This window comes from Lepidochelys olivacea (assembly GCF_965140295.1).
Source record: "Lepidochelys olivacea isolate rLepOli2 genome assembly, chromosome: 1".
In the NCBI taxonomy this organism is placed as follows: Eukaryota; Metazoa; Chordata; order Testudines; family Cheloniidae; genus Lepidochelys; species Lepidochelys olivacea.
Genome location: NC_140411.1, coordinates 346,694,078 through 346,711,404, shown reverse-complemented (window position 1 = coordinate 346,711,404; position 17,327 = coordinate 346,694,078). Strand labels below are relative to the sequence as shown.

General features: G+C 41.9%; 1 protein-coding gene across 2 annotated transcripts in view; it reads left to right on the top strand.

The window, feature by feature from the left end:
* Window positions 1-17,327, top strand: part of CHCHD3 (coiled-coil-helix-coiled-coil-helix domain containing 3) — a 243,425-nt gene that overhangs the window by 139,488 nt on the left and 86,610 nt on the right. For both annotated transcript variants that reach the window (XM_084617879.1, XM_084617878.1), the window contains exon 5: window positions 14,706-14,789. In XM_084617879.1, the coding sequence (XP_084474005.1) occupies window positions 14,706-14,789 (84 nt within the window). The remainder of the gene's footprint in view (window positions 1-14,705; window positions 14,790-17,327) is intronic.

Here is a 17,327-nt window from a genome sequence, read left to right as displayed (position 1 = left end):
CTTTTTTGGAAGTCAGTTCAATGAGTGAAAGATGAGTGGTGATCATGATAGCTTGTACCAGCAATTAATCTTTCTCATCCTACATGCATAAAACCCCCATTGAGTACATCATGAAAGACAAATCTATTTTTGTGGCATTTGAGATCTATTCTCTTGTAACATTAGCACATTGTGTTCAAGCAACCCCGCCAGCAATTTTTCTGCGAAGTCTTCATACTCCCGGGGCTGCAGAGGACTGGTGCTCTAGCAGCTGCTCTCTTTTGCCCTTTATTACATTAACCTTCCCTTCTAAGTAGGCTGGCCTGCCTAAAGGCCTGTGGATACTTTGTGTGACATTTCCCTTTATTCAGTGGCAAAAAAGCCCTCATCTCTGTACTTAACATTTTGTCTGGCAAAGTTTCTTTAGTCCTGTCAAGTCAATCTGACAGACAGCTCTTTATTTTATTTACAAGCCCTCTATATCAGTTGTCAGTCTCTTAGCCTTGGAGATCATTTAGCAAATTCTATCCTTTGTCCATCTATTCCTTCCTTCCTCCTCCCCAGAAAGAGGGAATTACATGGAACAGGCTTAGGGTATGTCCAGTGGTGAGCTGGAGCCGCTTCGCACCGGTTTGCGTGAACCGGTTGTTAAATGTTGAAGCCGGTTTAGAACCAGTTGTTAAAGGGTTGGGTAAACTCCGGCTCGCGGGCCACATGCTGCCCGTGGGACCGTCCTGCCTGAGCCGACGGCTGGGGAGGGTTCCCTGTGAATTTTTACTTACCCGGCGGCACTCCAAACCTTCGGCGGCACTTCAGTGGCGGGTCCTGGAGCGACTGAAGGACGTGCCGCCGAAAACCCAGAGTGTCTGGAGGAACTGGTTCTTCAGCTTCTGGCAGCTCATTGCTGGGTAAGTCTACACTGGCAAGTTTCTGCACTACAAATTATACCACTTTTATTAAAATGCTGGAATTACAGTGCTGTTGCATGTCCACACTATGCTCCTTGTGACACTGGAGCGCATCCACATTAGCAGCTCTTGCAAAGACAGCAGTGCATAGTGGTAGCTATCCCACGGTGCAACTGGCCACAGGGTGCTTTGGGAAGGGTTTGCAATGCCTCATGGGGCAGGCACAGCATCATATGATGCAGGTTTCCTAATCCCATTGTTCCATGGGCATCCTGTTACATTGCTAGCTGTTTTTCAACTGAAGGGGGTGTGTGTGTATGGAGCAGGGAGAGAGACAGAGTGTTTTTGGGAACAGAGTGTGTGTCAGCATGGTGTCTTGTAAGTTCAGACAGTGGCAGGAAGCAACCAGTACTGGGGGAGGGGGAAACCCCGGACATCAGCTCCTGTCTCCCTCCCTGGGCTCTCTGCACACACACACACACCTGCCTCTGTGTTCAAAAGCACCAGCATTCCACATTAATGGTTTGCTTTGTGTCCCTCACCAGATCAGCACAGTTTGCTAGGGCTGTCAGAAATGGTGCTTTGAAAGGGGAGGGGCACACCCAGTGCAGCCAAGTTCAAAACCATCAGCAGAGCGGTCACTTGCAGCATTATGGGACAGCTCCGGAGGCCAGTTACATCACAGAAAGTAATCAAGTGTCTACACTGGCAATAGAGTGCTGGAGCCTCTTGTTGAGGTGGCTTTTTTGCAGCGCTGCAGCTGAGCAGTTTCTGTGCTCAAAGTGGCTTGGCAGTGTGTGCTCGTCTGCAGTTTGAGCGCAAAATGTTGCTTAACTGCGCAGAAACTTGCCAGTGTAGACAAGCCCTTAGAAAGCAGTAGATGAAGTATTGGAACTCTTCTAAATTGACGCATGGTGCATAGTAAATTCAAAACTCTTATTTTGAAGCAGTCTATTCTTCTCCAGCAGAAGAAGACTAACTATGGAGATCTCAGACAAGTTTTCTTCTGAAAACTCTGTAGCTGTTAATGAATTTGGAGCTCAGAGCCAATGGGCAGGGGTGAACAGGGAATTTTCCAGTATTTCCAGAGCTTATTTTTAAATCTGCTTTTAAACATACCCTGCTAAATTAAACTAAATGATCATGTTTTTTCTGCTGCAATGGATAGCAAAATGATAGACGATATACAGCTCAAACACTGCACACAAGTAGTCAGTTAACTAACTAAAGATTATGAATTTGTTCCTGAACCCTCTTTTGTTGTTCTTTACTTTGGCTGTTTGCGTGGCTGCCATTCTGTATTTTAGAGATGGCTGCATTTTCAGTGGTGGTTTGTATTGTATTGTGTGTAGCTTGGAAAGAGCGCAATTGTCTCTTGGTAAGTGAGTTTCTGTCAGGACTGGCTCTGGGCACCAGCAAAGCAAGCACATGCTTGGGGCGGCACAATTCCAGGGGCGGCGTTCCAGCCGTCCTTTTTTTCTTTTTCTGCTTGGGCAGTGGTGCTCTCGGAGCTTGGGGTAGCAAAAAACCTAGAGCCAGCCCTGATTTCTTTATACATATAAAACTATTTTTCTTTCTTCTGCTGAAACACTTGTACTTCTGTCACCTGATGTTGCATGAAGGAGACGATGTATTGTGGGGGGGTGGTTGTTTTTTTGCAGATATCCTTCTTCCTTGGCTGTTAGCATTCAAATCCAGACCACGTGAACCCAGCTGCTGCTTTTGAAAATGAAACCTAGCTTAACATTTGAACTTGGTCTGTGCAATGGTGATTCCCATGGCTGGTAACATTTAACATAATTTAGGTTTTTAATAGGGGAGACTGTAGGCTACTTTTCGAAGGTGACCTTCTGAGGTTATTTTGTAAACAGCACCTAGGTGAACACTTTGTTTATTAGAGCTACTTTGTAAAGAAGCAATGAACCTTGTATAATTTCTCATTTACAACTAAAGTGCAACATTCAGTTAATTGAATACATGGCTACTGTTAATTATTTTGTTACGGCTAATTGATATTCACTGAGATCATGTTCTACAGCCCCATAAATACAATATTACTTTGCAAGTTTATATTTGAGCAGTGAATTCTCCTACAATGGGCATGCTTATGCAGTTTGCTTTGTAAATGTTGCAGTGATTTTAAATTTTGCTTGCTTTGTCTTATTCCGTAAATACAAATAGCATAGGTCACTTGGTGGATACTTTTTAACTGAATTATTTACAGGGCTGGCAAAACTACCAGTTTCTTTCACAGTTCAGGAAATGAACTGTTTTTATCGAGACTGCTCATTCCCATAGAGGTGCATTGTTTTTATACTACCACTAATAGAGTAAGAGTACCAGGATTGGCTATTAGTGTCATTGTGTACTCTCAGGGAATGATTACACTGCAGTGTAATCAAGCCAAGACTCAGGCACAGGACTGAGCCCAAACCACCCTTCTGTCTACACACATCTCTTGGACAGGGCTCAGACCTAGGGTCTTAGGACCCTGTGGGGGTGGAGGATTCAAGCCAGGACCCAGGAGTCAAGCCCTAATTCTTTGTAATGTAGATGTAGTTCCCCCACCCCTGCCGACTTGGGTCCTGGGAGTCCACCAACCGTATCGCGCAATCCCATGGGACAACTTCCTTTGTCCTCTCTATCCCAAGAATCTACAGTCAACTCCAGGGAAATGAAGGCAACCCTCCTTGCTGTAGTGGAACAGCTTGGTGAGTCAGCATTTAATCCTTCCGTTCTCTTCAGAAAACTGAGCTGCAAACATATCATCAGAGAGCTTTCTGTGTTTGCTATGGAGACTGAACTGAAGAAGTCTTTTTGCAGACCGTGCTACTTCATGGTCATGGGAGCAAAGTCAAAATCTGGCAAATCTCTTGTGCAAGGTCAGCAAAATAGTGAACTTATTAAGAGTACCAGGAATGACCATGCATGCCAGCAAATAGCGAAGAAGCTGGCCGCGTTGCGAATTTACCAGACCGGTGACCAGTGCAGGGAGCGAATTAAGTGGTCAAGACTGAGCACGGAAAAACCAGGAACCAGAATCGCATATCAGGCAACTTGCCACAATCATGCCCGTTTTATGAGGATTTTGACTGGGTGCTGGGCACTGTGCCAACCAGAGAGCCAGTGGTGGTGCATGATGACCTGGTCAGCTGGGATGCACTCTGCTGGCCCCAGAATCCAGCATGGGCACTGATGGGAGCCAGCAGCAGGTGCCTACTGAGGACAGTAGAGTCATTCTTTTGCTGTAACCGGTCCCATTGGAGGCTTTGCAGCAGGAGCAGCAGCAGCATATCCTGGGGGTGTATTCATAGGAGCTGTTTGATGCCCCCCCCTTCAAGGAACAGCCCATTGCAGAGCCTGGAGCAGACACAGAAGGAACAGAGGCTGCCCTGAGCCTGGTAGTTTCTGGCTCCATTCTAATGTTTATTAAAATAGGAATGGGAGAGATATTAGAAGCCCCAACTAGTGGTGGATTGTACGCCATCAGCTGCTTGGCTTTCCTCCCGCCCCCGTGTGGAGTTCAAAATGGTGATTGGGAAATGCAAACATTAAAATGCAGTAAAATTCACTTGGAAGGCAAAGGCACAGACTTTTGCTAGTGCATTCCTGTTTCTTAAGAATACCCTTAGATTGCTGTGCCTGTAAGTACGCTGCTTTGTGACCACTCAACAGTGTGATGAGCTGCCTGGAAACAGTGAACTGTGTGTACGTATGTAGGGGAAGGGGTGCTGTAACAAAAACATTTTGTGCCAGATTTGTCCAGAGCACATTCATAAAGGTACTACTTCCCCTCTTCCGTTGGGCCAGAGAAGCCCATAATGTGGGAGCACAAAGCACCTCTGCCTTCTGTTGCCCAGGTGCATCCGGCTCCAGCTGTGGTAACTGCACTTCCTAGCTGAGGGTACCAATTCAGTGGCCCCTCGCTGCTAAAGGTCCCTTTAGGGGGAAATGGCTCGTCTCTGGCTTTGTAAAGGTGGTGAAGAGCACAGCAAACTGCAACATCTCCAACAGGATTTCGAGCTGTCAAAAGTACATTCAACAACATTTTATACCTGCTGAGTGTAATTAAACTATCTTTTACCAGGGCTTCTGAAATTAGGGGATGGTTTTACAAGCCAAGGCAAAAAGTGGTATGTGGAGTCCCCCAGAATAACGGTAAGGACAGCAACTCCTTTTATGATAGTGTCATTTGGTGGGAATAGTGTCCCAGCCTGTCCATGAATATAGACTCCTGATCAGTGAAAAACCCTGTCATCATGAACTTTTACAGTGCAACCCATTTTGGCATTAATAAATTGCTCTCTATGGTCCATGAGGGCTTGCATAACAGTAAGTACCATTTGTGGTTTATGTAATCATGTGCTCCTTGAGGAGGGCAAAATAGGCACACAGCCCCATCAGTGGCCCCAGTGCAGACTGGAAACCCCATTCTCTCAAAGTTAGCAGTTACTTCAGGAATATCTTTTATGCCCGCCATCTTGGGGTAAACCACATGCCTGATTGCCTCAGAAACCTCCGCCACCACTTTACCCACAGTCAACTTTCCAACACAAAAGTGACTGGCAACAGACCAATAGCAGTCTGGGGTAGCCAACTTCCCGATGGCTATAGCAACTTACTTTTTCACCCGGATAGCTGCCTTTATGCATGGGTCTTTATGCTGGAGGGTCAGAGCAAGCTGCTCACAAAGCTCCAGAAATGTAATGTTTGTCATGCAAAAGTTCTGAACCCATTGCTGCTTCATCCCAGGTCTGGAAGGACCTACAGTCTGTGCTTGATGTTCCAGAAGTGCTGGTCTATACAGGGGGCATCAGCAGTTGTAACGAGTATCATGAGGAACATCAGCCAGTTTGTCATCGTCCTCTTCCTTCTCTCTCTGCTCCACCATAAGCTCTGTCAGGTGCCTTTGGTAGGTCAGAAAATGCCACCAGAATGCCCACCAGTGTCTGGCGGAAGCTCTGCCCGTTTCCTGATGCAGGAATGAAAGCGCAAGTAAGAAAAGTTCTCCAAAAGGTGCTACCTCCATGTTGTCAGCTCCATGTTGTCAGTGCACAGACGAAAATAACTGCTCAGCAGGATGTGTTAGTGGCTGTAATAGGAAGAGAGCCTAAGACATAAGCCCTTTTATCAGAGGCCTGGTAGGAGGCCTAAACTAAAGTAATGGTCAGACTTGCTAATATAAATCAAAGTAAAGTTATGCGCAAAAGGCAAGCCCTGCCTACAAAATTTGGCAAAAACAGGGCTAATATTGCAGAAACACACATTCCTAAATAGTGCTAGGCATAAAAATATATACACAAACATGTTCCAAAAAGGTGGTACCAAAACACCTCAATACCAGCGCATTCACCAAAGATAACAAAAACATACTGACCCATTCTAAAGATAAGATCAAGATGACAGCATAATGAATGAAAATGTTTTAATCAAACCATTAGGTACAAGGTAATGGTGGTGGGGGGGTTAGCCACGTCAGAGAGTGGCATCTAACTACATGAAAGGGGTAATATGTAATTTGTTTGTATTGATGCATAAAAATGTATCTCAGAGAAAGCGTCTTTGTCCAACCAAGCGGGCAGTGGAAAGTCCCGCCACTGACTAAGCTGCATCTGTTGTCACAGCATACATGTTTTAGTGTACCTGTAACCTTTGAGCCGCAGCATTAGCACTGTGCTTCGTCAGCAATAAACTTGGCTGGGCACCTTTGCTACTAAACCAAGTCTGGTGATCTTATTGGGCAGTTTAATCAGAGCTTGCTGTATGGGCTATCTGGCCAAAGCCAGTGCGGCAAGCACAAAGAACACACACGCAGCCAGAACATCTGATAACAGTGGACTGTTCAAATGTCAGTGTCTTAGGTGTGGTGGAAATCCTACATTTATGGTCCTGGCTCTTTCTCAGTTTGGAGAAGAACTCAACTAGCAGCCAGATAAAAACATTCCTAATATATATATTTTAATGATATCTGGTCATTTCTGTTTTTTGAGTCCTGATAAATTGGCACATTTCAAGCAAACGAAAGTGATTTCTGCTTTAGTAGCAGCACATACGGTTTCTCTGATATGATATATGCGTATGCCTGATCATGTTCTATAGCAGCTTGACTGGGACTGTCATAAAACTAATTGCATCCAGAACAACAAGTGTAATGCTCTTTTACTACAGTTAGCATAGATTACAGGCACTAAGATAGTGGGCTGCAGTGCTGAGATCTCAGTACAAAGGGAACAGCTATTGTAGTTGTAACATGCACGTGAAATTCCTAGCTAAAAACTGACATACTCTGTGCAGGTTAGTAGGTTCTAAGCCTACCAAAGAAAAGAAGAATTTTAGTTCTATAAGGAGTTGCATCCAAGGTAGCTCTGTAAATGTGAATGTGCAATGGTTCCTTGATTTTTACATATTCCATAGATTCTGTGACCTATTAAATATTCACTTTCTTTAATTTCTGCCATTGACTTGTGTAGTAGGATAGTGCTGCATACTCTCAGTATCTTAAATGATCCCACGGGCAGGTGCAAAAAGCAGAACTCCTTGACAAGAGTTCCTTATGGGTGAAGCACATTACTTCCAAATACACCTTTTCCTTTTCAAAGCAAATTTTCAAAATAGTGTTGAAAGTTGCCATTTTTTCAGGTTTGAGCAGAAACCCTGTTTTAAGCACCATTTACTAGAAATAAGACCATTTCCTGGCCATCGTTGACAGAACTTTTGACTCTTTATCTTGATCCACCTTTACCTTATCTACAGTCCTTTCTTCATAGATAGTTTCAAATACAGATAAAAGTCTGTCTCACTCACTCACACTCACAATCCTACACTTTTGTAATAAGTGGTCCGTTTCTAACACAATTACAAATCATGTTAAATTATGATTTTAACTATTTAAAGGTCTGTTTATAACATTGTTTTGGCTAGCATTGTCCATGTCCTTGTGAATTATTGGATGGGAAAACCATGCTGGCAATAACATGCATGGAAAGTAAAATGGTGCTTAAAATGGTTATAGCTAGCATGATACACATTTTTATGGATAGGTTCTTAACTTCTCTCTATACTTTAGAGACTGCCAAGTTGAGAAAGAGGAACTAGGCTACAAAATGGTAGTCTCCCAGCGTGAATAAAACATTCTTTGCTCTTGGGTTGTACATGATATGAAACCATGTTGCAGCCTGGCAAAGTCCAAAGCTGTTGCACAAATTAGGGACAGTTATAACTTTGCTTAGTTTTGTGCACAGACAGGACATAACCATGTTAACTGAGTTAGGACTTGTCTATACAAACACTTAGTTCACAGAAAGCTGGATTGTCAATCTACCATGCAAAAGCCTGCCATGCATTAAATGTCATAGAATCATAGATTCATAGAATATCAGGGTTGGAAGGGACCCCAGAAGGTCATCTAGTCCAACCCCCTGCTCGAAGCAGGACCAATTCCCAGTTAAATCATCCCAGCCAGGGCTTTGTCAAGCCTGACCTTAAAAACTTCTAAGGAAGGAGATTCTACCACCTCCCTAGGTAACGCATTCCAGTGTTTCACCACCCTCTTAGTGAAAAAGTTTTTCCTAATATCCAATCTAAACCTCCCCCACTGCAACTTGAGACCATTACTCCTCGTTCTGTCATCTGCTACCATTGAGAACAGTCTAGAGCCATCCTCTTTGGAACCCCCTTTCAGGTAGTTGAAAGCAGCTATCAAATCCCCCCTCATTCTTCTCTTCTGCAGGCTAAACAATCCCAGCTCCCTCAGCCTCTCCTCATAAGTCATGTGTTCCAGACCCCTAATCATTTTTGTTGCCCTTCGCTGGACTCTCTCCAATTTATCCACATCCTTCTTGTAGTGCGGGGCCCAAAACTGGACACAGTACTCCAGATGAGGCCTCACCAATGTCGAATAGAGGGGAACGATCACGTCCTTCGATCTGCTCGCTATGCCCCTACTTATACATCCCAAAATGCCATTGGCCTTCTTGGCAACAAGGGCACACTGCTGACTCATATCCAGCTTCTCGTCCACTGTCACCCCTAGGTCCTTTTCTGCAGAACTGCTGCCTAGCCATTCGGTCCCTAGTCTGTAGCTGTGCATTGGGTTCTTCCGTCCTAAGTGCAGGACCCTGCACTTATCCTTATTGAACCTCATCAGATTTCTTTTGGCCCAATCCTCCAATTTGTCTAGGTCCTTCTGTATCCTATCCCTCCCCTCCAGCGTATCTACCACTCCTCCCAGTTTAGTATCATCCGCAAATTTGCTGAGAGTGCAATCCACACCATCCTCCAGATCATTTATGAAGATATTGAACAAAACCGGCCCCAGGACTGACCCTTGGGGCACTCCACTTGATACCGGCTGCCAACTAGACATGGAGCCATTGATCACTACCCGTTGAGCCCGACAATCTAGCCAGCTTTCTACCCACCTTGTAGTGCATTCATCCAGCCCATACTTCCTTAACTTGCTGACAAGAATACTGTGGGAGACTGTGTCAAAAGCTTTGCTAAAGTCAAGAAACAATACATCCACTGCTTTCCCTTCATCCACAGAACCAGTAATCTCATCGAAGAAGGCGATTAGATTAGTCAGGCATGACCTTCCCTTGGTGAATCCATGCTGGCTGTTCCTGATCACTTTCCTCTCATGCAAGTGCTGTATGTCTGTATGAACTCTACTGCTGTGCCCTATGAGTTCCCTCATGCCCTTTGATCTTCTCCTGTTTAAAAATGGGGTAGATCAAAGCACACTTGGGAACTTTTAGTGTACGGCAGCAGGGTACGCATAGACGTTTCATGCATGGCAGGCTAGTGCAAGGTAGATTCGCCTCCTCGCTTGCTGAAAACTAAGTGTTTGTATAGACAAGTCCTTGGGCGTTATCAAGTTTTAACCATGTCCCACAGCTTGATCCGTTTTTAGTATGGAACAGGTAGGGTTTAAGTCTGCTTTTTCAAGTTTGATGGTCTTCTGTATATTTCTCACTCTACCACTTCCTGTTTTCATTCCTGGGAAGAGTCTTTGCTACTATTGGTTTCTTTCAGTGAAGAACAGGGAATTGGTTTTAATTGAGCTGTTGAACTAGTTGAGGAGAAAGAGTTTGTGATTAGGTGCTTTGTGGTCTCCCCAGTCATAACTATTCATATTTGACTTTTTTGTGTTTTACTCTTAAATTTCCTAAAGTTGTGAATCTTTGGAAATGTGGAAGGTGAATTGCATTATGTCATTTTTTACAGTCTGTTGACTTTTCAAAGACCGTTTCATTGGGTGACTTTGTCTCATCAGTAGGATCAGGTGATGTATTTATAGTATTGAATTCTAAGACCTAAAGCTTATTAAATTACTGTGAGTATTTGGAATAGTCATAATGGAATATTCATACATTTTCTTTATTACTCTGCTACTTAACTGTACTTAGGTATTCCTTTTGTTCGTTAGCTTTCAGGTATTTCAGGGATCATGGTAGGTATTGTCACACGTGGAATGAAGTTGCACAGGACAGCTAAGATGATAATGCATTTGGAATCTGTGAGGTGAAATGATTTTTATAGAGAGAGGAGCTGATAAAGTTTTTGTAGCCAGTGCCTATTACGCTGATGCTGTAATTTCTTAATTGCCCCCTCACGGAAAGGTTCTTGTGTGATGATATTCCCACATTGTAGTATTGAAATGTAAATGTATTTTGGTGATCTTGATAGGCACTTGATTTAAAAAAAACCAAATATTTCAATTTTTGATGATTCTGGCATTTTCAGAATCTTTTATTTCTTGGGAGCATATTTCAGATGTAATTAACATTGTATTTTAGTAATACAGTGGATTCCTTCACACCATAATAGTGTAATGACATGTAAGTGTTTCCAATTTACCATCTTGATTCTTAGACCATACATGCAGCCCTACAAAATTGTCATAAAAATTTACCAGCTCAGGCACAAATGTAATAGCTTGCCCTTTACTATGATGATTGTAGTGGAAAATAAAATGAGTTGTCCTGGGTGAGCAGATTTTTGCGAGGCTGCATAAATGTGATTAATATGATTTTTCCTGTAGCTTTCTGATGTGCCTTCGATTTCTGACACATTACCCACACAGTGGTCTCTTTGTATTCTTTATGTCCTCCATTCATGCACTGAATTCATGACTTTATTTGTTTTTAACTTTACATGCTTCAGGAGATAGAAATAAAGGTAAGTAGAAACACAGAACAAAACGAGGGATGCAGAGTGCATATTTTATACATTGGAAGACTGTTTGCCTAAAAACATGGTACATGCTGAATACCAAAAAAGAATTCCCTGGGCTTGACGAGCAGAATAAGTCCTGTGTCCACAAAAAAAGTACAATATAGAGAGTGGAGTTTGTAAGTTTCCTGGCGTGGCTCTGGCAATGTGATTTAAAGATGCTGCCTCGAGGAGAGAGAAGGTAACTCAATTTCCAGTCTCCTTGGCATTCCAGCTGATGCTACCATCATGGGTGTTAGTTGTGGTGGGTTCTGTGATGTTGGTGCTTGGCTGAAAGGCACTCAGTAGAGATCAATGACCCAACACTCTCACAAATCTTGGGAGACAGGCCAGTCCTTGCCTACAGACAGCCCCGCAACCTGAAGCAAATACTCACCAACAACCACATACCACACAACAGAACCACTAACCCAGGAACTTATCCTTGCAACAAAGCCCGTTGCCAATTGTGCCCACATATCTATTCAAGGGACACCATCACAGGGCCTAATAACATCAGCCACACTATCAGAGGCTCGTTCACCTGCACATCCACCAATGTGATATATGCCATCATGTGCCAGCAATGCCCCTCTGCCATGTACAATGGTCAAACTGGACAGTCTCTAGGTAAAAGAATAAATGGACACAAATCAGATGTCAAGAATTATAACATTCATAAACCAGTCGGAGAACACTTCAATCTCTCTGGTCACGCAATCACAGACATGAAGGTCGCTATCTTAAAACAAAAAAACTTCAAATCCAGACTCCAGCGAGAAACTGCTGAATTGGAATTCATTTGCAAATTGGATACTATTAATTTAGGCTTAAATAGAGACTGGGAGTGGCTAAGTCATTATGCAAGGTAGCCTATTTCCTCTTGTTTTTTCCTACCCCCCCCCCCCCAGATGTTCTGGCTTAACTTCGATTTAAACTTGGAGAGTGGTCAGTTTGGATGAGCTATTACCAGCAGGAGAGTGAGTTTGTGTGTGTATGGGGGTGGGGGGGATGTGAGAGAACCTGGATTTGTGCTGGAAATGGCCCACCTTAATTATGCACATTGTAGGGAGAATGGTCACTTTGGATGAGCTATTAGCAGCAGGATAGTGAGTTTGTGTGTGTGGTTTTTGGGAGGGGGGTGAGAGAACCTGGATTTGTGCAGGAAATGGCCCAACTTTATTATCATGCACATTGTGTAAAGAGTTGTCACTTTGGATGGGCTATCACCAGCAGGAGAGTGAATTTGTGTGGGGGGGTGGAGGGTGAGAAAACCTGGATTTGTGCTGGAAATGGCCCACCTGATGATCACTTTAGATAAGCTATTACCAGCTGGACAATGGGGTGGGAGGAGGTATTTTTTCATATTCTCTGTGTATATATAAAGTCTGCTGCAGTTTCCACGGCATACATCTGATGAAGTGAGCTGTAGCTCACGAAAGCTCATGCTCAAATAAATTGGTTAGTCTCTAAGGTGCCACAAGTACTCCTTTTCTTTTTGCGAATACAGAGTAACATGGCTGTTACTCTGAAACCTGTCATTTTAGGTAGGCCACTGAATGGCCCTCAGTGGGCAATGACTATTTGATTATCATGTGCCTGGGATGAATTTTTACCAATATCCTAGAGGTGAAATGTTCTACAACCTGTTACCTATCACCTGACAAACATTCCCCTCTAAAAGAGTTCTTATATGTGATATTTGTGTGCACAGTATATAAATATTTTAAAACTGTCCTTAGTGAGTCACATTGATTCTACATATCCTACTATAAGCAAAAAGCAATAAAATACCACCTCACTCACCAGTGCTGAAAATCCAGCACCTTTCGTGAGCGCTCAAGTCATAATATTAAAAGGACAGAAGTCCATTAACTGAAAGTAAACCAGGAAGCAGCTCACACAACAGTAAAAGCTTTGCAAATTATTTAGCAGCTGCCGCTCCAGCAACGGTGGTAGTTTCCAGAGAGGTGAAAAAGGGACTGGTGGGTTAAAAGTAGGGAAACTTAGTCAAAAGTCCACCCCATTTAGACTTAATCAGTTTTCTCCTTTCTGTATACAATATCAGACAGAATTATTGTCACTTACATTTATGCCAGACAAATAATAACAGACAAATCCGAATTGGTAAATGGGTCCAAGTTACCACATTCTGTGGCACCAGGAAGTTCTTCCACTTTCTGTGATAGACATCACCTTCTCTGATCCCTTGGTCTGGTCCTTCAGTCCTGTTCTTCAGTTTCTGGTCCGATGCATCTTCAGTTTGGGACCATGTTACTTACGTCTTTTATACATGTCCACATTACTGATTATTTCATCTCTATCCAATACCTTTTAGCACATCAATGCTTTGTGTTTTAGGTAACCCATATATTCTGGATGTGTAAGCTTCAGTTACTCAACTTTTGGTTTCTGCTTGTTTTTGCAGTTTCTGGGTCATTTCATTTTATGTCACCTCTGCCCCTACCCAGGGTTGTCCCAGAAAAAGAGGAGTTTTTTTCATTACATGTTTGCGTATCTCTCACTTACATCTTCCAGCACAACATGTTACCTTTTGTTCTGTCAGCAAGAACGTGATTTTAAACAAGCCATCAATTCTACGTAAAAGAACTGTGCTTATGCCAACAAGCCCTTGGCCGTAGCATTACCTTATTGGTACTCATTCACTACCCATAGTTACAAATCATTAAAATATAGCTAACAGTTCATTTTATATATCAGTGTTGTAAGTCATTATATGTTGTTCAGTTCAAGCCTACCCTATTAGAAAGTGTGTGTGTGGTGGGGGTGGGAATTGTATAAAACATGATTCTTTAATGGCAATATTTCTTACTTCTTTAAACACAGGTTTGCGTTCAAAATCTAGTTTTGTTTGTGAATCGTTAGAAGTTTTCCTATGAATGTATTTTGAGGGTGTGTCAACTTTAGGGCCTTGATCTTTCATTGTTTTTAATGGTGCCCTAACAGGACAATGGAGCAATAGGCACACTGTGCTTTAAGGTCTGATCCAATGAAGCGTTTAAGCATCTGGGCGGTCTCATTGAAGTCAATGGGACTAATAAAGAGCTTAAAGTTAAGCAAATGCTTAAGTGCTATATTGGATCGGGGCCCAATGCAGAACTGATCATTTTAAAGACATTTTAAAAATCACATGCAAATGTGTGCGTTGGTGTGGGGTCCGGGTCCATGGCCATGTACACACCAAAATCTCCATTTTATTTTTGGACTTTTAAGATGCTAACATTCTGAGTACACATGGCTTTTGTCTGGAATTAATGGAATGTTTTCTTAAATGCAATAGTTGTCCATGAAGTTAACCTTCCAGTAAAGAGTTAATTTCAGAGTAGTATGCTTTGTGCGCCTTTGTGACGTTTCCAAATACAGCTGTTGAGCAAATAATAATAATGATACAGTAGATAATTACATTTACATTTTCAATGCAGCAATCCTCTTCTTATTAATACTGAATACTGTTTTGGCAAAAACTATTAGGCTCCCGTCTTCAATTGCTGTATACTACTTACTGATACAATTTATACTAGACTTTTTCCTCTGCAAGCGCTGCTTTTTCTTGATCCAGTTTTATGTTTGCATTTCTTTTTTTAGGCCAAGCAGCTGGAAGAGAAAGACAGAGAACTGAAGAAGCACGATGCATACTACAAAGAGCAGCTAGCTCGACTGGAAGAGAGGGTGAGACCATTTTTCTTGTTTAATTAAGAGTTTTGTTAATTTCCGTGACCAACTTTGTGGTTTCTGTTTAAGCTTAAAGATCAACAGGAAGAATTTCATAAGCCAGTATTAAAATGATGGAATTAATTGGTTTTTGTCTCTTTCTGTTTGAGAAAGACAAGTGAAGACTGAAGATAGAGGTTGTTATTTTGAGAATCATTTTTTGATTCCTTAGTGACTAATATTGTCATTAATATAATTGTCATATTGGGGGGAGGGATAACTCAGTGGTTTGAGCATTGGCCTGCTAAACCCAGGGTTGTGAGTTCAATCCTTGAGGGGGCCATTTAGAGATCTGGGGCAAAAATTGGAGATTGGTCCTGCTTTGAGCAGGGGGTTGGACTAGATGACCTCTTGAGGTCCCTTACAACCCTGATATTCTGTGATTCTATGATTAAGATGAGTTTTCATTTCTCACAATATTTACTCACACACTGTTTTTTATCTTCACAAGAGGTTACTTTTCCAGCAATAAAGGGCATACAGGATGAAGAGCCAGTGTAGGTGAACTAGTTTTGTTTCATTGGACATTGCCCAACATTCTCAAGATTTTGAGTGAAATTACAACTTTCAAACGTAATTATCTTCCCCTTCCCCTCCTCCTCCAAATATATAAATAAATAAAAATAAAAAAAAAAACCCACAATCACATCTTTGGTTAGACAGAGATCATTGCTCTTAGCCAAACCACCAAGATATGCAGGGAAAGATTCATCTTTATTGTTAGAGTAATTTGACATGTTTAGAAGGCACTAGCAAATTTACCTCAAAAGAATTTGAAACTACACTGCAAACTGTTGGAACAATCCAGATGGCTTAACGATAGTGGAAGTGTAATGAAATGCATTCTTTTTAATAAAAAGAAAAGGAGTACTTGTGGCACCTTAGAGACTAACCAATTTATTTGAGCATGAGCTTTCGTGAGCTACAGCTCACTTCATCGGATGCATCCGATGAAGTGAGCTGTAGCTCACGAAAGCTCATGCTCAAATAAATTGGTTAGTCTCTAAGGTGCCACAAGTACTCCTTTTCTTTTTGCGAATACAGACTAACACGGCTGTTATTCTGAATTCTTTTTAATGGAGTAAATATTTCAAAAAGATGTATTGCTATTAATGTTTGCATCTTACATAATGAAATTTTGTAACAAATCACGCTTCTCGCCTTTTTGGCATCATTTAAGGCATGTCCCAAAATTTGGAACAACTTTCAATTTGCATAGCTTTGCATTTTTCATCCAAGAAACTACATGGATTAAAGGCCCTCTGGATAATCAGCTGAGCATGAGCTTCTAGTGTGACGCTTTAGCCAAAAGGCTAGTGTAATCCTTGGATGCATAAACAGGAATATCGAATATGAGTGGAAGAGGTGGTGTTCTCTCTATATTCAGCACAGCGTGACCACTGCTGGAATACTGTGTTCAGTTCTGGTGTCCACAATTCAATAAAAATATTGATAAATTGGAGAGGATTCAGATAAGAGTCATGAGAATGATTAAAGGATTGGAAAACGTGCCTTATATAGTGATAGACTTAAGGAAGGTTAAGGGATGACTAGATTACAGTCTATAGGTATGTATATAGGGAATAAATATTTGATAATGGGCTCTTCAGTCTAGCAAACAGGGTAATACAAAGTGAATTGCCTGAAGTTGAAGCAGGAGAAATTGAAACTGGAAACAAGATGTACATTTTTAACAGTGAGTATAATTAACCATCGAAACAACTTGGGGTTTTGGCATTTTTTGAGTCCAGATTGGCTCTTTTTCTAAAAGATATTCTAGGTCAAACAGGAATTATTTGGAGTAAGCCCTAGGGCCTGCATTATACAAAAGGTCAGACTTGATTACAGTGATTCCTTCTGGCTTTATAATCTAGGAATAATATGCCAGCCTTAACTTTGAGTTTTCTTGGTTTTTGATAAGTCTTAATATGGTTAAGATATTACTGTATTTTATATTTATTCACATATATAGATGTGTCATTCAGGCGACTAAAAACTTTGTAATGGATTAGAGAGGACAGCATATTGCACAAATTGTAAGTGTATATAATTGGCTACAATGAGCGTTTTAGGTAGTGGATAGATGGGATGTAGTGTTTTTATGGTTTGAGCTACTTTTTGCAAACAAGACAGATGAAGTTCTTATTATTTTGGCAATGAAATATATTTTGAAATGACCAGATACCAATTTATTTTAAATTGCCACTAAGATGACACATTAGCTGGACCATTGAGACATGGAGTCTCAATGCATTCTCAGCTGAGACTCCTCAGCTGTTGAACTTCTTCTTTCTGGTGTTCTACCAAAACTAGAATCTTGTAGATTGTGGCGCATGTTGCAAGGCTTACTTTTTCGGCCAAGCATTTGTTTGACCTTACGGAGGAATACTAGGGAAGCTTTTTTGTCAGTTTGGTTTGGGCTTGTTGGTAGCAGGATGTCTCTTATGGCTCTGTGTAATAGTTGGGGGTTTCCAGGAGGCATGACAAAGGATAATC